General features: G+C 42.6%; 1 protein-coding gene across 1 annotated transcript in view; it reads right to left on the bottom strand.

Annotated features, from left to right (window-relative positions):
* The window catches only part of bmp1a (bone morphogenetic protein 1a), a 38,829-nt gene continuing 14,251 nt past the window's right edge, over positions 1–24,578 (bottom strand). Inside the window, exons 3-20 of the mRNA XM_049579324.1 lie at positions 23,175–23,300; positions 20,462–20,579; positions 18,860–19,038; positions 18,350–18,455; positions 13,116–13,240; positions 11,302–11,417; positions 11,078–11,180; positions 9,729–9,845; positions 9,185–9,330; positions 8,901–9,096; positions 8,520–8,645; positions 5,972–6,132; positions 5,636–5,816; positions 5,388–5,513; positions 5,083–5,210; positions 3,794–4,007; positions 2,621–2,871; positions 1–1,196 (exon numbers count right to left, since the gene is read on the bottom strand). Coding sequence (XP_049435281.1) covers positions 1,062–1,196; positions 2,621–2,871; positions 3,794–4,007; positions 5,083–5,210; positions 5,388–5,513; positions 5,636–5,816; positions 5,972–6,132; positions 8,520–8,645; positions 8,901–9,096; positions 9,185–9,330; positions 9,729–9,845; positions 11,078–11,180; positions 11,302–11,417; positions 13,116–13,240; positions 18,350–18,455; positions 18,860–19,038; positions 20,462–20,579; positions 23,175–23,300 — 2,654 coding nt within the window. The 3' untranslated portion in view covers positions 1–1,061. The remainder of the gene's footprint in view (positions 1,197–2,620; positions 2,872–3,793; positions 4,008–5,082; positions 5,211–5,387; positions 5,514–5,635; positions 5,817–5,971; positions 6,133–8,519; positions 8,646–8,900; positions 9,097–9,184; positions 9,331–9,728; positions 9,846–11,077; positions 11,181–11,301; positions 11,418–13,115; positions 13,241–18,349; positions 18,456–18,859; positions 19,039–20,461; positions 20,580–23,174; positions 23,301–24,578) is intronic.

Genomic DNA, 24,578 nt, shown 5'->3' with positions numbered 1-24,578 from the left:
AAAAAAAAACAAAAAAAAAACAAAAAAAAAAAAACCAGAAACAAAAAAAAAAAACCAATGAAGAATAAGAGAGATAAAATGCATTTAAAAATAAGTGAACTGGCATTGCATTTCACAAAAATTCATAAGCTCATGATTTTGGAACAATTCACTGTAAAGTGCTAACTGGTTCGAGCTGAGAAAAGCACATGTTCCCTTTGAAAGATCATACACATTACTTTATACATGGAGGTACAGTAATAGCCAGTCATCAGGCAAGCAATTACCAACCAGAAGACATGGACCACAACTCATTTATTAGTCCTTTAATAAGATAACTGCTTCCTTAATTTCCTTGTTAATGTTGAAAACAACGAGAATCTTGCCACTGGTTGCCAGGACAATGCCAATTACAAATGCTGGTGTTGTCACTGTACAGTTTTCCTTCTCTCCTTGTAATTACATGCAATTGACTGACATACAGCATCAAAAATCTCAAGTCAAGTCCTTCTAATCCTCTTACAGATAGGAATCCTTGAACCAAAGGGATGAGAGTGTGAGGAGAGGAGAGCAATTATTGAGGAGTGAAGGAGACCTTCCCTTACTCCTCCTCCTCTTCCTCTCCTCCCCCTGGATGTGGTGGGCTGGCCCGACAAAAGCAGGGATCTGTCCAGCTGATGCCTGCCTTCCTACAGGTCCTGAGAATCCACTGTTTTCCTTTGTGCCTCTCGTTAGGAGGCACGTTTAAAAAAAAAGAAGAAGAAACAAAAAAACATCTGGAGGGGTCTGGGTCAATAAATTTTCCCCTACTGTCCGCCTAAGGTGGACGTTCATCCTCCCACCCCAATCCTAACCATACAAAGGTAAAAACAAGGTGTACTGCAGAATGGCTTTACTCCTCACAGTCTGTGGGGGGAGCTAGAGCCCCTAGGAGCTGAGGTGCGGTTGGTGGTCTTGCGGCTGTTCTGTCGTGTCTGATTCATCTTGGTGGCCGAAGGTTTCCGAGCGTCAGGCTGGCGCCTCCCCTGGGGGCCCCTCCGCTTGCCCCTTTGCCCCGCACGGCCCCTTCCGGCCCCCGCTGGTCACTTGCGTGAGTGCAGTGTGTCCTGGAACTTGGTGCTGGTGTAGCGGACGTGGAATCCTTTTTTGTTGATTGTATCGTCAGAGCGGAACTTGATCACAATGGAGTCACCGGCCGAGTAGATCTCCTCTGGAGGCTGTAGGGAGAGACAAAACAACGGTTTCATTTGTGCTGTCACTGATGCGTTCTGCTTCTTTGACTGCACTTCAATTAAAACTAAAGACTTCTCACATGCTGAAACTTAAGTCAAATCAGTGACCATGACGGATGGCTTCTGACTGCCGAGGACTGCTAGTTCTGTCAAAGCCAGGGGCCACGTAAAGGGTCTGGGACCAGGATTGGCCCTTTCCAGCTTCATTCTGATTAAGGCTTTGGCTGCTATTGAAGTGAGGATAAAATATACGCCGATGATTAGTTCCAGGTGCACTGCTCTACAGAGCTCATTTCTCCCCTGAACAAAACCATATACTGCGCAACACTTCATATATTTCTACTGTCTTGAGTATAAAGCCGGCCAAACTGTTTCCAGTGAAACAAAAGGGGGTATTAACTTTATAATGTGCGCACAGAAAACACGTAACACTTGACCTGACTGCTTGTCAGATTACACGAATATTAATTCGGAACATCACACTGGAAAATAATTAGATGTTTTGAGGTGCTCCGGGTTACAACAAAAGCTAGCGCTACGATGTCAGGGCAGGCAAAGCTTGTGCAACCAACTGTAAAACACCAGGCTGTTGATTAAAGCTGTCATTCATAACATGAATAACATATCTACAATAGCCCATAAGTCTTGGTTTATTGGTTAAAGGGATTTAAAACGCAGGAAAAAGTGGCCTACAAATTTAATTGTACACCCAGCAAAATGTCGTCTGCTATATAACGTAGAGAAAAGCCCTTGGGCTAAAAGTAAGCCTCCCCACACTATAATGAGTTTTCACCCTACTTTGGGACTGAATTGTGTCAGTTTATTTCAACCTGTTTTATAAAAGGAAACTTGATTGAGGAGCCACTCCCCGGGGTTCCGCGGGTGTTATGTCCCCTCCAGCAAATGATTCACAGGAACAGGCGTGAGTAAAAGGCCAGAGCTTATTATTGAAGTGTGTAAATGAAATCAAGCTGTTCTCTGACCTGAGGAAACTTGTGTTTCAATTCCCTGCTGGCCTCATTGTTCTGGACTCAGGCTGCAGCCTCAGCATTGGCTGATTAATTTGCTGTTACAACTTGATGCCAGAGACTCTGATAGGCTATCGGCACCCAGGGAGTGATGGCTTGTGTTGACCTACAACCGCCTCCGCAGCAACACTCCCAAACCCAGAGCAACACATCAACTTTAACTAAGTGATTAAAGCTGGAGTATGGACTGGAATCAAAAGCCCCAGGGTGGTTCACAAAGTCACCCTTCTACAAACTGCTGGCAAAGGTTATTCAGCAGCAGCACTAATTTCAGAACAACTGTCAGACTAGTGCTGCTGCTACACAGTAAAACTGAAAAAATCTGTGACAAGTCAATGAGAGACATTTGGAGAGTAGCAGTTGTTAAGAAAATGTTCTCACCCCTGAGCCACAGTAACGTCCCAGCCGTGGAGACTTGGTGTCTGCTCCATCGAAGAGCTCCATGTAGTCATAGCCGCAGTCCGCCTCCTCCTCAATCTCAAAGGTCTGGAAGATGAGCTCCACGCCGTAGCCCTTCTCCGCTGAGATCACCCACTGACAGTCGGAGGCCCCAGGGTAGTTGTTGTCCCCGAACTGGGCATGGGAGAACAGGTCCTTGGTTTTGACCTCCGCCTTTAGGCGACCTCCACACTCTGTGAACAGAAAAGTTGAGTAAAAAAAAATTCAAATCATCCCTGCCCACATGAACTGGCTCTCTCCTAATGGGTCAGGGGGCTGTTCAGGATGGTCGAAGGGACGACGAGCAAACAACCCTCTACAGCCAGCTTCCTCCCAAGGGCCTGGGGGCAACTAAAGGGGGTAATCACTGCCTCACACTGAATAAACAAAAATACTGGCAACATGGAAAAAAGAAAGGAATGAAATTTACAGACGGAGACGAAAGAAATATCACAAAATGACTGGAAAATGGGATGTCATTAGACACCCCAGCCAGGAAAACACAGTTCTGTCCTTTACACATACACACACGCGCACACACAAAGGAGCCCTATACAACAGACTACCCTTGTTAATATACACACATCCCACACCACAGGATCTAACATATTAACGGGGATTTTGGGGCTTTTTTTGTTTTCTTTGTACTGTCTGCAATCCTGTCATAACACCCAATGTATTAAGTTTTGTCTTGTCTAGTCTCACCTCTCTGCCTCGCTTAACAAAAAGAAAAAAAAAAGTAATCCACGAAAAAAAAAGGAAAAAAAAGTTGAGTTGGATTTCGTCGTACAGCTGCTGTGCATGTTGTTCTCTTGCTCATTTGTGGTTTCACAGTCATACGGATACAAAGGATTCCTTAACATGCTCTGTAGTTAGATATGAGTCATAATCATTCTCAGACAGGGTGGTGAATTTCGACTAAAACTAAATCCTGTGAGCATTACACTCAAAAAACATTGTTAAGTTTGATATGTGAGTAGCTGACCTAAAATTAATTTGATGTCTTCAAACATGAAGGCTAAAGGATTTTATTGGAATCCCTCTTAGCTTCTATTGTGTTTTATTTCTTAAGCAGGAGGAGAAACTGAGTACTGTTACAACAGCATCTGTACTTACCTGCAGTATGTGAAGCCTCGAAGCCTTTCTTCTGCACTGAGTTATCAGAGAAGAAGCGAATGAACAACTTGTTGGCACTAGACATGATGGGTGGGGGCTCTTTGGTGCCACAGAAGCGACCCAGACTCGGAGCTTTCCCATCTCGCCCATCGTAAATCTCAATGTGGTCATAAGCACACTCCAGGTGGGCCTCCATGTCGATCTCATTGAAGGCCTGCGACAAAACAAAATGGTAAGTATGTTTAAAGAAGTGTGTAACAGATAGAAAAGCATGAGATCAAACTTTAGGTATTTTAAAGGGACAGTTCACCCGCAAGTCAAATAAACATATTTTTTCTCTTACATGTAGTGCTGTTTATCAGTCTAGATTGTTTTGGTATGAGTTGCCGAGTGTTGGAGATATCGACCGTAGAGATGTCTGCTTTCTCTTTAATGTAATGGAACTAAATGGTGCTCGGTTTGTGGTGTTCAAGAGCCAAAAAATGTGCTTGGAAAACTCAACAGAAATTCTCTTTCTGGAAATCATGACCCAGTGACTCAAAATAATCCACAGACCCTGTTCTGAGCAGTTTCATGTAGGAGTTATTTGCTTTCTGCCAAACTACACCCGCCAACCATATCACAGCTCAGAAGGAAGCGTGTATCTTCAGCTAGTTTTCCTTGTGCTGTCACAAGCACGAGCCTCTCATCCATGAGTAGATGCACGCTTCCTTCTGCACGGTAATACTGTTCCATTATATTCCAGAGAAGGCAGACATTTCTACTACCGATACTTTCAGCACTCGGCAACTCACACTAAAACAATCTTGATTAATAAACAGCACTACAAGTAAGAGGAAAAATATCTATTTGTGATTTTAGGGTGAGCTGTCCCTTTAAGCTTCTGACGTTTTCCTAACAGTGATAGGTGCCATTTCATTCTCTCAGCACACAGGTAAAACAGAGTTAAACAGGAAATACTTTGCTAGAAGATGTCCTCCAAATATTTTACATTCTTATTTAGAAACAGAGGCATGCATGGTGTACTTTGATATTATGAGTTGGTAACTGATTTTCTTATAATAAATCATTTACTCTATGTCAGTGACATGATAGACAAAAAAGCAGATAATAACAGAAGAGGGAGCCACACATCATTTTTAGGAGTGACATAACAGTTTCTGACAGCAGCACAGTAAACACAGATGTCCTCAGTGGATTAAGCAATTCAGCTACACGAATAAGCAGCACACAAATAACTCCGTGACTGACAAGTGAAATCATACAGAGAGCAGGAGGAAGTGACATACAATTTTGATGCGGTGGCCCGGAGTGGTGGTGAGTGCCCAGGTGCAGGCCTTCTTGCTGGGGTATTTATCCGGCCAATTGGGGCTGGTGATGACACCACTGACACTATTCACAGTGTGATCACAGCCAGCTGTATAAAGACATCATTGAGTCAATGCAGACCTCTGTATCATGCTAATATGGAACAGATTCCAACAGTAAGTATGTGCTCATCGACCCTAATGGCTGCTGTTACTATAAAAAATAAGGCAGGAACAAGAATAAATGTGCAACCGTATCAAAGAGACGAGATTTTGAGGTGAAATACCTTCTTTACAGTCATGTTTGTTTTCATGCAGCACAAAGCCACTCCTGCACTGACAGCTGTAGCTCCCAAAGGTGTTGACACACTCATGTTGACAGCCACCGTTCTCCTTAGAGCACTCGTCTTTGTCTGAGGAAGCACAGAGGACACAACCTTGGTGACTGCTTCCTTTTAAGACCGACAGATAGCGGCTCTAAGTGACCGATTGAAAAGACTTGCGATGCTTTGCACATCACTGTCAGAGGACTCACCTGAAAAGAACTGCGCTTTAAAGCCTTTTTTGGACACTGTGTTGTCTGACTTGAACTCAATGCGCATGTTGTTGTACTGGGATGTAATAGCCTCTGGTTTCTCTGCCCCACAGAACTTCCCATGTAGCCTTGAGTCTGCTGACAGTCCACTGCGCACCTCCACATAATCGTACTTACAGACCTGAGCGAAAAAACAGAGCGTGTGAAGAGGCTGGGACATTTTATTCGGTTTTAATTATGAAACACGAGGAGGACAGGGAGGTCTGTGCAATGACAGAGAGAGAGAAAACAGAACAAACCCACCCCGCGCCGATTCATAATAACCCCAGTGCTCACGTCATTGCCCTCAGTCTCGAAGACGTCAAAGAGCAGAGTGATGCGATACTGCGTGGGGGCAACCAGCTGCCAGATGCAGTTCTTGTTTGGGGGGTACTCTCTGGGCCACCCCGGGCTGGTGATTGACCCATTCAGCTTGGTGATGAAGCCTCCACATGCAGCTGGACAGAAAACACAACACAGGAAGAGACAAGGACAAATAGTTTAGAGCTTGATACAGATGTGCAGACAGAAAACAAACTACATCACCCAATGTTTGAAGGGGACACGTTCCAAATGTTACACAGCACACCATACAGCTAAAATGAAATCCCTCTGAAATATCCTTTTGTGTCCAGAATAAACCTGATTACCACCTGACCTGCCCGTGAGGACTCAGGCTTTATATCAGTTACGCAATACACACATGTTACAGCAACATCTGGTGTTGCTCCTCACCTGGTTATTTTTAGCTAAACTTAATGTGCAGTGTTGATCCTCTCCAGCTGAAATAGATGTTTTTATGGATTGTAGAGTTATTAGATGTAGGCATTAATAAAATGTTGGAATGGTAAAAGTTACAGTGCTATTACAGTAGCTATTTAACATGCTGTGCGGATGTCAGGCACTAGTTTCTTGCCTTTTTTCTTTTATTTGTTTGTGTTTTATCTGTGCAATTTGTAACTGTGTTTTGTACTTGCTGCTGCCTATTTTGGCCAGGTCTCCCTTGAAAAAGAGGTTGTTAAACTCAATGGGATCTTCCTGGTTAAATAAAGGTTAAATAAAAATAATTTTTTTCTTTGCATGTAAATGTAGGTATAACTGTGAAATACTACCTTCTTTGTTATTTTAATGTGCAATATTTTTACTTTCTTGACAGCAAACTCTTGCATAAGAATAGAGCTTACTGCTATGTTGGTGTGGGAATATTCTGTGATACTGTTTGTGTGTCTATGGGGTTGATTATGTGAGAACATATTAGGGGGTAGGGACAGGCGCGTCATGATTCTCTCTTGAAAGATTATGTTTCGATGCAGAAAAGTCAATAATCAGACATTTAAAACCCAGTCCTCCACATGTTGGTCACCTGTAACAATTTTGTAAGACTGGGCATAAGGCTGAAACAATTGGCTGGTGACACATAATGAACATAAACATGTGCACAGGGTTTTATGTTCTCAGCTAAGCTACTTGAGTTTTTGTGAGGATGGCTGAGTGTGAGTAACTGCAGATGGATACAATCTGAACAGCGCCCCCGCCTTAAAAACTAGCATATGGAAGCATTTTGGCTTTTATGAAGTTTTAGGAAAAAGGACCTGACAAAAGCTGTGCTGTGTGCAAGTATATTCATCTTTTGATTTTAAAGGTTCAGTGTGTGGGATTTACGGGGTTATACTGGCAGAAATGGAATTTAATATAATAAGTATGTTTTCTTTAGTGTATAATCACCTGAAAATAAGAGCTGTTATGTTTTTGTTGCCTTAGAATGAGCTGTTTATATTTACATAGGGAGCAGGTCCTCGTCTATGGAGATCACCTAGCTACACCGCCGTGTTTCTACGGTAGCCCAGAACAGACAAGCCAAACACTGGCTTTAGAGAGGGCCATTCACATTTCCAACTCGTCCACCTTATTTAGCAGCCTCTTAGCGACAAGAGCGTCTGATTTTCTAATGTGAAACTGCTTTATTCAGTGATTTTATCGGTTTAAATCACCAGGTCCTTTTGTTTTGGAGAGGTAGAGACCGCTGCGGATAATTCAACTTCCACTGAAAACCTTTTGAACAATGAACACCGAAGAAATTCTAACTTGGAGGTTTCAGCCAGTTGCAATCTGCTATCCTCATCATTTGATGCCACCGTATCCCCTTAACTAGACCTTTAATTCTAGAATATTGCAAATTTGCTGATTTAAAAGTAGCAAGTAGTCGCACAGTAAGAAAAAATAAATCCTGTATAGAAATAACAAATTCTGATGCATCAAGATGCATCAACATTCGTTTTATAATCACATCCTAGCCCTCTGAATCAGAACTGAATCATGAGGTGCCTTAAGATTACCACTATACCATTATATTTTTTGAAAATGCACTGCATTATTCTATAATTAATGTACATGACCAACTATACTCAACGTTTCTTTTCTTTCTTTTCTTGATACTTCAATCTAATCTGCTTGTATTTAATTTTAACTGCTCTATATTTTCTCCAAAACTCCAAAAATCTATTGCACAAGATGAATTCTGGTGCACACAGCAAAGCTGTAGTGATAGCTGAGTTTCTCCAGGGACGTACAGTGGCTAAGTGGTCAACCAGATATTGTACAGCTTGTGTACTAGTAGTTAGCTCTTAAACAACAACATATAATTAGAGATAAAAATAATGCTTGCATTGTTGTGACTCAAATCTTTAAAAGTTAGTGCCCTTCCAGCACAAGCATTACTGATAGCATGTTTTCTGGGTTTTAGGAATGGCTGTACTTATTGTATTTGGGTGGCTAACTGTTTAAAGTGCTTTAGCATGTAAATTACATGGTGAGCAGGGCTGGTGACTTTTCTCCCTGTACTTACCCTCGCAGCTGCGCTTGTCAGCAGCCAGCTCATAGCCTGGGTCACAGGCACACTTGTAGCTGCCTAGTGTGTTGACACAGCGTTGCTCACAGCGACCGTTGTCCGGCTTGGAGCACTCATCCATCTCTGAAAACACAAAGATATGTTAGGACCCTTTTTGCCGGCCCCCCTGGCTCGGCGGCTTACAACCAAAAAAACAAACCCAAAACAACAGCGGAGCCAGGCAAAGAGGGTCGTACAGAACCCAACAGTGAAACAAAACTATGTGAAATAAACTTATACTGCCATAATGTTTAAAAGACAACAGCAGGGGAATTTCTGTAACGTGTCAGATAAACAGATGCTGACATTCTTAAGAATTTACAACCCTTAACCTCTGACCTTTGAAGAAGTTGGCAGCAAAGCCGGCCTTGTTGACAGAGCCATCTGAAACAAATTTCATCCACAGCTGGTTGGAGCTGGTTTTGATGTCATCTGGCTTGTCGTAGCCACAGAAGCGGCCCAGCAGGGGACTGTTTTCAGAGTTTCCATCACGAACCTCCAGGTAGTCATAGGCACAACTGTCATGTCTTTCGATCTGAGGAAGGTTAGAGGGTTTAAGGTTAGACAGCAGCAAAAAACAAACTCCAACTGAATGAATAGATGACCAAGGACTGGTGTTTTACCTCAAAAGACTGGAAGGTAAGGCCTACGTGGTAGCCCTGAGCGACAGTAATCTTCCACACACACACTTTGTTGGGCCTGTAGTCATCAGGATAGTTGGGGGACTGGATCTGGCCATTGTCCTTCTTCACCTCCCCACCACAGATGGCTGCGTGTGACAGTAAAAACAATAAAAAACAATACTGAGCTCCCTCAACAGCAATTTCATCAGCACATGCCTCTGAAGGAAAAAAAAAAAACGTGTGCTCACTGTTCTGATTTACGCAATGTGGATTAGCTGAAATGCCTCCACCACCAGCTCCCACACACACAAACACACATCATCCCTTTGCACGGTCTGGAAACAATGGAGCTGAGTGTGAAGGCCGGCCAAAATCTGATTAATGCAGCGTAAAGTGCCTGACACATCAGCAATAGGGGAGCCAAAAACTGTGGATATTACTGCAGCCTCTAGGCACATTGTTGGATGTGTGACTGGCCATGCGTTCAGTCAGCTGAGCGGCATGCTGGAATCGGGTGCAGTGAGGTCGGGGAATGGGTGCTTACCCTCATAAACGGCGGAGAAACCTTTTCCCACCCAGTTACTGCTGCTGCGGAACTCAATCCACAGTCGGCTGTCGGTGGAAATGATTGGCTCAGGCAGCTTATCACCACAGAAACGACCTGGGTCACAGGTGAAGACACACACACACACACGTTACACCAAGATTTGATTATCAGGGCACCTGTGATAGCACAGCTCTCACAGAAGCTAAACACACTGTGAGAGGATAAGAGAGGAAATGAGCCTTAATTAAAAGAACATATAAACAGACAAAAAGTTACCGTACTTATTTTTAGCATTCAATATCTTCACATACTGTATGTCCTCAGTATAACTAGCTGAAGCTAATGGAGGTCACTTTGTTCCTCTTTCCCCCATCAAAACTCTGCCTTTTCCGGACAGTTAACTTTGTGAATAATGTAAATATTTTCAATGTTTAAACACAGTAAAACCTGTGTTTAGTGGTCGTTACTGTTGGTGCTTATAGCCGAGAGCCCAGGGACATATTCAACAATAAACCTGACTTATTGCCAGGTTTTCTTTTATGTTAATAGACTAAATATCCTTGAATTTTGGACTGTACATTAGACAAAACAAACAATAACACACAAACACACAATAACTCACCCTGTGTTACCTTGAGTTTGTGAAGAAAACTTTTTTGTTGCATGCTTCCACAGTAATCAAAGAATCAAAAAAAATGAGAAAAGCCTTGATAAAGTGCAGAAGCAAAACTGTTTCAACTCTCACACTACTCACACAGTATAATCTTAGTCTCATTTATCCAGCCAGACTCCACTGACAAAAACTGTTGTTTTACCTCGCTGAACACGGGAGCTGCTGGTTGACCAGCTGCCTCGATCACTTAGTTTGTTTGTGTTATTGTGTGACTTTGGTGTTTCAAAGGGTCAGTCTGGACTCAGCAATGTCACACAATAACTAAAACAAACTACCAATTGAGGCAGCAGTAGACCAGCAGCACCTGTGTTTAGTGAGCAAAGATCACTGTTTTTTTCAGTGGAGTCTGGTTTGGAAGAGAGCATAGATAAGTTTCGCTTTTAGCTCAGTTCCCCATCAGAAACAGCTTTCTGTTTGGGAAGTACTGAGCATGGATAAATGAGACTTGAATTATACTGCACAAATTGTGTGAGAATTTGTAAACAGATGGTTTGATATAGTTTTGCTGTTGTTGAATGCAGACCCCTATGACTTCAATTCATCAAGTCTTTTCTCCATTTTTGGATTCTTCGTTCACCGTGGAGGCATGCAAGAAAAAGTTTTCTTCGTAATTATAACGTAAACACGGGGTGAGTAACTGACACACAAATAGCATGCTACCGTTAAAACTGACCTTTAAGAGGCGCCTTCCTCCAGTATCCATCTCGGATTTCCACGTGGTCGTACCAACACAAGTGGCTCCTGTACAGATCCATGGAGGTGAAGTTCAGAATGATCTTAAAAACCAAGAGAGGGTGATTACCGACACGGTTTGGATAAATAATAGGACACCATATCAGTGTAAACAGAAAGCAAAGCATCTCTAAGCTGGTCGAGTACTTTCCATTATGCTCATACCTTTTCCCCTGGTGTGACTGATATTCTCCAGATGCAGTGCATGTAGGCTGAGTATCCATTGGGAAAGCCAGGAGAGGAGAAGTTCCCGCTGCTGTCCTGTAGACTGTCCCCACATCCTGTACACAAACACACACACACACACACACACACACACAAATCCGCACATAAGGCCTCAGCGGTGAGCAAGATGCACTACCAATTAGTCTCTGCCTGAAAACACCTAAGCCACTAATTCAAGCTATACACACACATTAGCTGTGAAGTAAATCCCCTGAAACCTTGCTGCAGACAGATGCTTGATGCTGGAATTATAACACCGAATGTGAAGTAAAGGGCAGCGCTTTTATGTTCAAAGGCACATCTGCTGATAATATTCACCCACAACCCCGCGCCTCACCCCTCCCCTCCCCCACCTACTCCAGATGATGATGACACAAAGGAATAGAGGAGTGTGAGACACTTTCTCTGAGCATCCTCTGAAAATAAACCTGGCCCACTATAAATAACCCAGCCCTCTGGAGGACGTGATGCATTATGTACGCCTTGCCAGTGAAAAACCACCCTTAGTTTGACTGGCAAAACTAAAGTGTCCAAGTGTGCGAGGACTGATTCCAAATACCGTGCACGGCCTTGTGGAATGGCTGAGGCAGGCTCATGCCAAGTGGGGGAAAGATGTGTTTAATTAAGACAGAGAGGAAATGACAGAGAGTAGATCGTATCTTCAGTTGTCCATCTTGAGAACGGTGCATGCATTCATTATTACTGTGTGTTATCTTTACCTTGGGTTGCATTTTGAGGGAGTAAGGAAAACATCTCCCCCTCCCCGACTCTTCACATTCATTGCTCCCCTTGAGGTTTGTGTGTAAGCAATAAAACGAGGAGCCCTGAGCTGCGAGTTGTGTAATAATGCTTGGCAGAGGTTTGCCAGTACTAAACCATTAACAAGCTCTCAGGCACACACCGGGGATGACAAACGCTCCCAGGAATGCTGCATGAATGGGAGATCCGTGGCTCTTTAAGGATTTTTTTTCCCAAGAACATGTGGAGACTCACCACCTCATCCCCCACAATGTGCGTCACATCATCCAGTCAGTTTCTTCCTCACGAGACAGAAAGAGACGAAACGCTTGCACAGACACATATACATACATCTCAGGTTCAAATTTCCAGTTCTACACAAAAACCACACCGGCTGGTCCAGGTCTGGTGACCATCACTGTTTATTCATTGAGCTTTAATGTGAGGCTGACAGCTCAGCTATCCTGGCCTGACCTACAATTAACTGTCTGACATCAAATCTATTCAGCAGGCTGTGCTCAATGTACATCTGTTAAACATCTATAAATTTTGTTTACTTCAACAGCATCTCTCCTCTCTTGAATCATAAACAAAGTGAGTGGTTCGGAAAAGTGCCAGGCTTATGTAACTCTCCTTAGTGTATAGCCTCACAGTTTAAAATGCACATGTTGTGATGTGCGGACACGAGCATTATTCCCAACAATCGGTTTAGACACTGTCCTCTCAAGACCAGCTGTTCTTTTGAGTCTATCTGGGAAAGTGCGATGACAAACTTCCTGTCCCTTGGTAGTGTTTACACTCCTCCCAGCTTGGGAGTCTCGGACGCTGTAGCCAAGGAACCACACCACATCAATAGTAGATGCTTGGCTATTTCCACATTGTGAGCTGCATCCAGGCAGGAAGGCAGGAGGAGCTGCAGACCTCTCTCTCACTCTCTCTCAGGGCAATGTTACACACACATGCAAAAATAGACAGGAAAAACCCATAGCAGACAGCATCTGTCATTTTGGTCTTACTGGAGCATTTGTAGAGTTTGCGTGCCTGTGCGATATCCCCTTTGCTCAGTCTGGTTCTCTGGCCAATGGGTGGTCGCACTCCGTTCACATCGTAGCGTGGCAGGATGGTGTCCAGGAAGATGCCTCTGTAATTCAGCAGCAGGGACCGATGTTAATGTCGCATGAAACCCAGACCTCATGCACACGAGCCTGATAACTATTCCAACATGCGTGCACGCCACGGCACATGTTTGCACAAGGATTAAGTGACTTACCATCGGACAGTGCAGTTCAATCACTGTCAACATTATTAATAATGGTTTCTAAAGGATTGCGACCAAATAAATACCACAGTGAAAATGAGTACAGCCAGTCTTGGCGATGCTGGACAAAATGTGGTTGTTTTGTAGAAAAAAAAAAAATAAATCAGCAAATCCAACAGACAAAGAGGGGCATGGGAAACTCATTTTCATATTCATTTTGGATAGGCTTTTAAACAGAGATTTAAATACAGTAACTCAGAACACTTATATGGATTTGCTACCAGAAAATGTCTAAATACTTTTGAGACTTCTGATTTAAAACCAGCATCTAATGAAATGTATCGATATCTCTTCCAGTTTAAACATATGATACTAACAGACTTATTGTAATGAGAAGCGGCACCAGCTAAATTTGGCAGCATGAAACTTTTTTTTATTGCTGTCACTGCATGAGCATGCACACCCACACCTATCTGGACACAAGAGTATTATCATGATCTTGACCCAGCTGCTTGTACAGTAATAAACTTTACACGATCAAAACCATTAACAAAACCTCTTATCTATGGATAAACAGTCTTTTAATATATAACCAGTCAGGATGTGGCTGATTCACTTTCCCACTTGACCCATCATCACTTTCTAATGAGGTACATTAGACCAGTGATGTTTTAAAATAGAAAAATTAATATTCTTAACTCTTTTTTATGCTTTTTCTTATTTCAGTTGCCATGTGTTCCTCTGTCTCCCATTCTCATACATGAATTTAAAAGTGTGCTAGTGTGTGTTATTTATTTACTTGAACAATGATGTTTACTCTATGATTCTCTCAGATCTACTCGTCTCTGGCTCAAGTGCAACAGATGGACAGTTGCTTGTCAGTTATCAAAGTCTTCCTTTGAGGTCAGGGTCACACGTTCTGCTTCTGAGGTTAACGCTGACATCATTCTTCACACACGTCTGCCTTGCAGATGGACCCAATCTAAGAGCTTAAGCGCTTCTCCAGAGGTACTGTGCGGTCAAAATAAATTGCATAAGCTGTGTAGGTAGGGATGTGAACAAAGTCCAAAACTAAAACTGTAAAAAACAATCAGGTAAAGCATCTACGTAGTTTTAAAAAATGGCAGAACAGTAAGTACAGAAAAACTCTTTTCACACTGCTGTCTCACTTGACACTTTGCTAGTTTATCATCTCCATTTTTCCTCCAAGTATTGGCGAGGAACGGCCTGGCTCCCTGGCCGTTCCCATGGTGACATGCCTATCAACGCCAGGCATGTGCAAACAGAGCAGCCTGAGCTAACAGTTTAGACTCTGCCTGCCTGTCTGTCTGTGAGCTTCCAGGAGCCCGTATGCTGGCTGTCGGTGAAAAACGCCACTCCAGCCGGTGTCAGAGCAGACAAAGGGCACACTGGCAGGTCTCTATTTGAGTTGGCGCTGCTCCACGCACCAGTCCTGAAAAATATCTCTGGAGCAAAGGAGGGGGGCAGGCACAGTTGTGGGTCGGGTAACACAGCCCAGACAAAAAGCATGGGGATCAGCCCTGCTTGTCCCCAGGAGACACGGCACAACATCAAGACAAGCCATGAAATCTTCCGAACAACACCCGCGGCAAAGGCCCTGGCTTCCCACGGTGATTTGCTGTAAAACACCGGGCAAACATGCCGACTAATAATGGAGTAACAAAGAATGACACTGGCACAGGTAAATCAGCCAATCAGCACTCAGGAAAAAGTGCTTGGAATGACTTGTGAAAAGCTAACAGGAGCCCCTTGTCTGCTAATACAGCTCTGTGAAATATTCCCCAGCAGTGGCAGCCGTTCCTCTCTCATGTCTAAACAGTCTATTGATCAACACAGTTCCACGAATTCAGATAGCAGCAGAGCTGAGAGCTGGAGTGAAAACAGAACAGGGCGGATTACCCGACATAAACATACTTTAGGGAAGGGCTGCTTCCATTGTGCAGCAGGCTGTAGTGCATACCACAAATTTAGAGGATCATGAGGTTAACTCCAAATCTTGACCTAAGAGTGACAGCAACGAAATGAATATCCTGTTTTTAAGTGCTGAGCTGACTGAAATCCAATACGAGACAAAACGGTCCTCTAAAAACACCTCTCTTTGTTAAAATATGCAAACAGTTTATCAGCTGCACTGGGCTTTGTTCAGGCCACAAAAGGATCCTGTAAACCTAAAAGCCCACTGGAGAAAAGGTTGTTGATAGGAGTTCTGGAGAATACAGTTTCATGTTATATCATACCAGATGTTATTTTATGCCTCCCATTCCTCCATTTTCCTGCACATTACTAAACGCTAAACCCAAAAGAATCACATTCTGCAAAAGACTGTGCAATACTTCAGCTCCGTTCTGTGTTAAGTGCATTCTCGACCTACAGTCTGGATGCACGGGGTCAGACAGGCATTTCTGTACATTGGCCTACACCCAGCCGCTGCCTCCGTTTAGACAAAGATTCCCTCTCTGCTTCCCAGAATCTGTTTGCCGCAAGAGCATGGCAGTTGACTTGGGAAGAGGCCCATACGCTGAGAGAGTAACACAGGGCATGGGAGAGCTGGTGGTGGAGAAAATGAAAAGACATATACAGTATATACAGCTGTCATGGAGGGCCATGTGAGAACAAAAGAACAGCCAACAGCTGGTTCTCATATCACAGTAAGGTAGTAATGATCAGAGTATGGGTTACCTTGTATTTTGCAGCCAATAGATCAAATTACACCCAGTCTGGCTAAATGGAGGCTGTCAAAATTGCATAGAACACTGCATAGTTGAAGTGACTGTTCCTGCAGCTGTCTGAAAGGTTCCCAGATTTGTTTATCTATGCACTAGAGGCAAGCGGCCATATGCAGTGTTCATACGTAAAACTTAGGTCATATCCTGCACATGGCAGCAGGAGGTAACCATAATATTTAAACGACTCTATGTAAAGTTTGGTTGTCACAGCTTACGAAATAATTTAATGTACATGGACAGGTTGTCAAGAAGCCACTTTGCTATGAGCGTAGTGATGCTTTTGTAATTACAATGATGACTCAGAAGCTGAATCTGAGTCAATTTCTCCCAAGAGGTCTATTTTGGCTTCTGCAGTCACCCAGCTGGTAAATAAGAGTTCAAATTAACCGCAGCCTCGAATGACTAGAGTAGGAGCCCAGACTGACCAGAGTTTGTCATGGGGGTTTTTTTGGTAAAACTTTTCCTCTGACGCCGCAACACCCCTGTGTAGTGCTGAATGACAGCACAACATCTGGGGCAGCTTCCTGTGGCATCTAAAAAAGGGGTAAGGAATGAGGTCAGCTGGCAACAAAATGAAGTGTTAAGTAAGTGTGACACATTTACACTTCTGCTTTTACAAACAGGACTTTGTCTATGCAGCATGTTTCCAGTTTCCAAGTAATTTAATAACAAATTTGGTTTAATCTGGGTCACCACAGGTCAGCCATTTATGCTTATTCATCAGTGATTTATCAACTATCTTAAGATACACGTTTAGAGTCATGTGATGCTATTTACTGAGCCCTGAGAGCATTTGGCAGAAAGTTTCCTTTATATGGGAAAACACGAGGGAAACATTAATTGAGACAATAAAATTTCCACTCCTCCAGTCCCTACCATATGTGGGTGATTATTAGTGGTTGACCCTAATTGTGCATGGAGTGCAGACAACATTTAGTAGCAAAGCACGTATTGTAACACCTGAGTGCTACGAAGGTGCTAAAAGGCTTTGCAGCCCAGGTCCCTGCAGTAGTTCGGAGTAAACATCATGCTACTAATCACCAAAGCCTCTTCAAAGAGTCGTTAGGAGCATAATGAGGCAGTTCATGATGTGAAAGCACAATTTTTACAAGAAGCTCCACATAGCCTTGAAAGTGGTGCGCGGAAATTTTGTCATGATGAAGCAGGGCTACTGTTGCTGTGTTAGCTCAGCCCCAGGACCGATGCTGCTTTACTGGGGCTGCCTGCTGCTGCTGCAAAAGCAGTGGGAACCAACCGAGGAGAGGAACCTTAATTCGAACAGGCTGTGGGAAGGAGCTGGCACATCCCAGACAAACACTTTCACTATGGCTACAAAGACTTGGCGTTCACTTTACAGGAAAAAAGATATTATGAATAATTCTAAGTATTCCAGAGACATTGGAATTAAATCATTTTAAAACACTGCTCAGAGCTGCTGATGCTGCACAAGCCACAATGAGAGTGAAAAGTGGATGCCAAAACAGGTAAAACAATGAAGCAACAGCTGAGCTAAATGTGAAACTGACAGATCTACTCTGCTCCACTGTGGGTCCAAAAAGAAGAAGCTAAATGGAAAAAGACCCGTTAGATTTCTTGCCACAGCTGACATCACGTGTATTATTTTTTTGACCCTCAGTATTTCCATTACAGCAATAAGCAATTTAATCTTTTTCCAAATATTACATAAATCACATTTGTACTCCTCCAGTCTCCCTAAAGCCCCATGTAATATGAGCATTGATTGTTGAAAAAAAAATAGTCCAGCCAAAAGAAAGAGGAGGAGAGTCCTTAGTTCAAAATAGAAGCTTTTTGTAGGAGCTACTTTATAAATATCCACCAAAGACCCACCTTCTCCCAGGAAACCTGTTTCTATCTCTTTGTATATGAACTCAAAACAGTGAGGAAACAATTCAGATCCAACACAGACATTCAAACAACAGTGAGCCTTTTCTAAACTTGATGTCCTCAGGCTACATGCTAGTTTTCTAGTGATTCATTATTAGGAAGAATTAAGTGTCTCATTCTTCTCTTTGGGAATCCTGCCACATTACTCAGCAGTAGCCCATAGAAATGGACCTGGTGCATTACAGATCTATACACTCATAAAAGTCTAAGAGCAGGAATGGAAAATAAAGATAATGGGTTAAAAGGTTGCCGCAGAGTGGGAAAACAGCTTGGCCTGACTTGATCTAAGACGAGTTTTCTTGTCTGGGGCGTATGGAGTGGAACTTGGCTTGGCTCCTACCTGGAGAATGTATTCCTGGCATAGTGCATGATACTGTCAAAGTCATAGACTTCTCCCAGAGAGTCCACCTCCCCCGGCTCCATCTTCAAAAAGTTATACTCTTGTCCTGTGAAAGGAAAAAGGGAAAAGCACAGTTGAAATATGAAGCTGAGTCATACTGTGCAACCTTATGGATGTATGTCAAAGGTGAATACAGTTCTCCTCTTCCCGAAAAACGCATCACACAATGAGACACAGCTGATAAATCACAGAGATGTTTAACGCTTTTTGGCATGACAATTGTTTTAACTTTTCACAGACAAGAATTTTAAAAAGCTGGCCTGGATAGCTGTTTTATATGTTGTTGACCTGTTTTATAAACACTTGCAGGCTGAGGATGAGCCTCTTTTCTGTTCTTACCATCTTAGCCTGGACTTTTCGTGTGAACAAATGTGTTACTTTCATTATTTCATCTCTCACTGCATCTTCCTAACATTATTGCTGAGGGATTGCTGAGACCTGGGCTCCTACCTGGTTGAATGTTGTCCCTGATAATGCTGACATGTTCGTCTCGGTCAGGCCGCGTGTGTTCATGCCAGAATCCAATCACGTGACCCAACTCGTGCACCACAATGCCAAACTTGTCACAGTTTTTCCCTATGGATATGGCCTGAGGGCCCCCTCCGCGTCGACCAACATAGGAGCAGCACCTACGAATTAGCAGCCAGACACACACACACAGAAGCAGTGTTAACAAACCCAAAACTTTATGTTTTAGTAAATGAAAAAAACACCAACAAGCAAGTGGAAACTACAGAGCGAGGCCAAAAAAGTCATGTTTCCCAGGGGAGCAGAAGAAGGAATGTGTCTCTGGCTCTTTAACGTCTATGGCTCCTATATTTTAACATGCTCTGTGCATATATAATGGAGCTTGTAAAGAGAACAACATTATCTCAACAACCTCTGGTCTGTTTTATAGGAGAGCTGGTCAAGGCGACCCATCATCCACACATACAGCAGCGACATTCATTCATGCGTCTGCCAATGCAAATGCTGAGAGTGACGGTGGAAGCTGGCTGGCTACAGCGCTCCATCTCAGTGTGACATGAAAGGTTCAGTGTGGGAGTCTGGGAGGACGGGCACACATCACGGCCCTGTGGGCCAGACAGCCGCTCTCTAATTACTGTGAGCCAGGCCAGGCTCTCCTGAGACACGCCTTGAACTTTGCACAGGACAGATGGGGGCCTGCTGAATATGCAGCAGAGTCAAGCGTTCCCACTGCTAACCGCTGCCGCTTGCGTGGATAATGTCATCCCTGTTGCTCCGGAGGCCAGTAACCAAGCTAAAAATGGCTATCAACAGTTGGCTGGAAAAAGCTCAGTTTCATGAGCTGCATCCGCTTTCTGTTAAGCTGTTTGTGTTGAGTGATGCATATCAGTGGGAGAGGTACATTGTGTGTAATGACATAATGGTTCCAGTTTGTGGTTTGAATCTGTGTGAGATTGAAACATGGGAACATTTTAGGTTTGTGTGTCCCCTGGGAACCTCTCTAATACTTCTCCCAACAGCTCTGGCCTCTTTTCCCTCCAAATCTCAAATTAATAGGTTGTACTGGTTTGTGTTCCCAACAGTAGCAAGTGCTTTAATTAAAAAATATTTCATCATTAAATAAAAGAGCCCAGCACGTCCAAACAGGTTGTCAATAGTCGCTTAGCAACAACAAGAGCCACAACCAGCACGTCCCCTGAGTATCTGTTTAAGAGGAAATGCTGAGTGGACACTGAGCCTAACTTTAGTGGAGTGCAGTAAACGGGAGGAAGTCTCTCCCTTGGATGCAGCTCTGTACACCATGTTTGACACAAGTGCTCAGTGACCGATGCAGTGTGATGATGAGGCACGGGAAACATTCCCAAACACTGAATGGCCGTCTCTCTCAGGACTGGTAGGGGGCTAAAATAACAACTCACGCAGAGGCTGCGAACAAAGAGGATGAACAATGGTGAAAGGCTGCTGAGCAGGAAGCAAGGAAAAGTACTTAGGCCCTAAATAATTAGCTGTAGATAACGAAGGCGCAACAGAGGCAAGCCATTGTTCGGTTCCTTCATGTGGGAGCTGAAAACCCCGCTGACTCACCCACATGGTCGGTAGGTGAAGACAATATAGCTCTCCTCCTGCGTTCTCTCAATAAAGGTCACACAGGTGTGCTTCTCCCAGTGCCGCATGGCTTGGCGGAATATAGCCCGCTGGCTGCCTGAATAGGATGACGGAGAGGGTGAGATCAGTAGAGATGACAAAAACACACACATTTTATAGTAAAGTGGAGGTAAATAGAAACGGGAACAGCCTGACACAGCTCTGAGATATAGAGTGGATAGAGAGTTACTGGAAATGAAGTCTTAAAGGAATACTTTACCCACAAAATGACCATCTGTAAATGAGTAAGTCATGCCTTCTTACCTTATATCTGTGAGGAAAACTTTATTTTTCTGGCATGCCTTTACAGAAAATCGCTAGCATATTGATTAAGGACAGTGTTTAACAACAGAAAATCTATGTAAAAACAACCATTGACAAACTCTCACACATCTCGTGTAGTATAAGCCAAGTGTCGTTTATCCAGTCGGATGCTCATTACTCTCCAAACACAAGCATTGTTGCTAAAAACCTTAGTATTTGAGTCTGGATTTGAAGAGACCATAGACCACTGTCACTTTCAGCTCAGTTTTAAACAGCATGGTTTTGAAAATACTGAGTGTGCGACTGGATAAAAAAGACTTGCATTATACTGCACGAGTTCTGTGAGAGTCCATTAATGGATATTTTCACATAGTTTCCTGTTGTTAAAGTGGACCCTAATCAATCAATAAATCAATATGTTTGGTGTTTTTATGGAGGCATGTGAGATTTTTTTTTTATGAATTCAAGGCAACAAGGCATTACTAGTTGTTATACAAATGGTCATTCTGTGGGGTGAAATGTTCCTCAAAAAGGTCCAGTGTGTAGGATTTAGGGGCATATATTGGCAGAAATGCAATATAATGTTCATAACAATGTTGTCATTAGTTTCACTGTCTTTTTATTGCCTTAGAATGAGCCGTTTATATCTACATATGGAGTGAGTCATCTACCACAGAGTTTGCCATGTTGTTCTCCAGTCGCCCAGAACAGACAAACCAAACACTGGCTCTACATAGGGCCGTTTGTGTTTTTGTATTGGTGTGTTGGCCACCATAATACATTTTTAATAATATTTTATAAAGTTTCATAGTCTTGTATTTATCATATTAAAATTACAATATTTATTTTGCTTTTGAACAATTACCCAGCAGAGCTCCACAAACGACTAGATGACATGTTACAGCAGTGCAGAGGAGGGGTCAATCTGACTCAAGACTTGCCTGACTAACAATGACAAATGATCTGACTTTGGCTTGAGACCAATGACTTGAAAGGATTTTACTTGTTTTTAAATATTTGCATTTTCCTGGATATTAAAAAGTTGACATTTTGCTAGGGCTGTCACGTTCTGGTCGATTGGTCGGTCCATTTAATAACAGCAGTTGTTGTTCAGCGCTTGTATTTGTCCTCTGTGATGGTTTGTGGCATTTGTCCTGCCCCTTCTCCACTGTGATTGTATGACTGATGACACACAGCGTCTTACCTGAAGTTAAACATTTTTCAACTCTCGTTTTTAATTGAAAAAAGTATAAATAATCATAGAGGACAATCGGTAACGGATTTATCATGGATTTATGTTCTGACTCTCTAAAAGTACACAGCAGTTCAAGGCTGGATTATAAAGCTTCTGAGAGTAATAGGAACACACTGGAGACTTGTCGGAGCCAAGATGGCCAAAGTTAGCATAAGTCTCTGTCTTGCATGCAGCGTTACAGAGATAATCAATGTTAATAATATTATATTATGTATGACATTGTCAACCCCAAAGTGAACTTCTATAGTGTCCAGTATGTCAGATTTTTTTTCCATCAGTCCCATTCAGTGCTTGTAGTGAGAGAGCCACGCACCCATAGCTCAGGTGGATAAGTGTTACAGTTCAAAGTTTATTTTTTTTTTTAGATAATATTGGACATCACATTTATTTTTCACTGGAGGCATCCCACTTGCCTGATAACAGAGTTTACTTGCCCTGGACAAGTGTTAATGTTTACCCCTGTGACCGGAAAAAAAATATGCGTTGGTGGACACACTACGCTACCAGGTAGACTGTGGTCAGTGCACTGAGGCCGATTTAATTCATCTAGAGACAAAGTGCAGATTCTTTTCCCCCACTGACCAATAAATTGGTTGGAGAGTAGGTATAATATCAGTCAGCCAAGATTTTCTTTGGTTGACTACAACCCTAATGCGTGCAAACTTAGTAACCCATAGGACTTGGCAGCCCAACAGAGTCAATGCACAAGGCAGCTATTGTGGAGGGGGCTAGTCCAAAAATAGTAAAATTCTGATTTAAGAATGATGCTGTCAGTGGCGCTGGTAAGAAGAGAACAGTGGTGTGTAAAGTCTGCAGTTAAAAAAAAAATCTTGGCTTGTCAAATGTTAGCTGGACATCTAGCTTTTGACTTGACCATCAGTATTTCATATGACTTGACGTGTGATTTGCTTGACTTACAGCAGGGATTTGACTTGACTTGCTTGATTCTCACCACAGTACCTTGGGACTTGCACGTGTGACTCCCACCTCTGCAGCAGTTTGTTTCTTTATTCATTTTTAGGAGTTAGTAAAAGATGATGCCCCAGTTTTTTATTTTCTGCACCAACATTACATCACATCATATACATAAACACATCCTCTGTTAAAGAGGGTGAGTAAATCGTTGTTACTTACCACTAAAGTTTCCACTGATGACATAGGGAATGACACCTTCAGGCCAAACACGTTCAGGTCTGGAGGTGGCAGCTCTTTTCCTGCGGCGTGAGCTTTGCCTGTTTTGGCTATTCTGATTGGTTGCTCCTGAAGATTTCAAATAAAAGACACAAAAACAAACAAACAAATGATGTTTCTGGGTAAAATGTTTCCCCAGCATTTAAGAAGACCAAATCTGCTTTACCCTTGGATAGTTCCTCAGATGACAAAAGAGACTTATTGAAGGTTTAATGCCATTCAGAAGTTCTAATTATTATTTCTCATTTAGGAAATTACATTTACTCCCTTAAAGAGACGTTTGCTCAAATAACATTGTTCTTCCCACTTTGCATAAATGGATTCTATTGAAGCTTTCTACCCTTCAAATTAATTTCACCGTTTTAATGTCACTCAAACACACATAAATGCAAGTAACCATGGCGACTAAGCTCCCACCTAAACCTGGGGATTATAATAAGAAACATCCATATGTGAACCACCTATAGCACAATCTCCCTGCTGTACTTCATTATTATGCTGCAGAACAGGCGTAACTTATATTAAAGCACATATAACTGCTGTCACCTGACATCAGCTGTTTGAAGTCCTTTAGGTACAAACCTAGAACAGTTATAGAAAAAAGTGTGCATGCAAAATATTGAACATAATGGCGAGCACATATGTTTTTGTTGGTTTTCAATTGATTTACTCGAAGTGGAAACAGACAGTTTCCCCCGCAAGCATTTCCAAGTGGTATTATTGTTGGTGCCGCTGTCGCAAAAACAACCAGATCGCTTTCCTTTTTCAGCAGAGCAGCAACTACCAACAACATAAGACATGAGCGTGAGTTTGTTCATTCATTTAGTCTATAAAAAACACATGACAGCAGATAGAAATGGTGCCAGGCTGTCAGATGACTGAATTGCCAGTTAGTCTTCATTTTCCCAAGAGATTTTGTACCTGGTGGCAGACAGAACTGCGTGATGAAAGCAATGTTTATAGGGAACCAATCAAACGCAGATGGTGTCATTATCTTATAGCCATTACATTGTGCAATCAACATTTACTTCCTAATGATGAGTTAAAACAAAAACTTGTCTATTGCCAGTTTAATGATGCAGCTCTGTGGCAGAAGATCCAGTGAAATAATTAGATTTTAATTGGCATTTTATGTTTGGCATTGGGTCATTAAGACAATAAATAACCTGATCTAAATAAACAGATGTGTCACACTGATGCTTTATTATTATTATTTGAAACTTATACGAAAAAGAAAAGATGGTGAAGACACCATGAAGGTGTTATTTTGTTGTCATTTTAATCACATCAAGTAATGATGTTTTATAGTTTTGAGAATTTGAGATCTTTAAAGAAAGTAAATGTTGA

This window comes from Epinephelus fuscoguttatus, linkage group LG6, assembly GCF_011397635.1.
Source record: "Epinephelus fuscoguttatus linkage group LG6, E.fuscoguttatus.final_Chr_v1".
In the NCBI taxonomy this organism is placed as follows: Eukaryota; Metazoa; Chordata; class Actinopteri; order Perciformes; family Serranidae; genus Epinephelus; species Epinephelus fuscoguttatus.
Note: the sequence above shows the minus strand (reverse complement) of the source record. Positions and strands in the feature narration are given on the sequence as shown.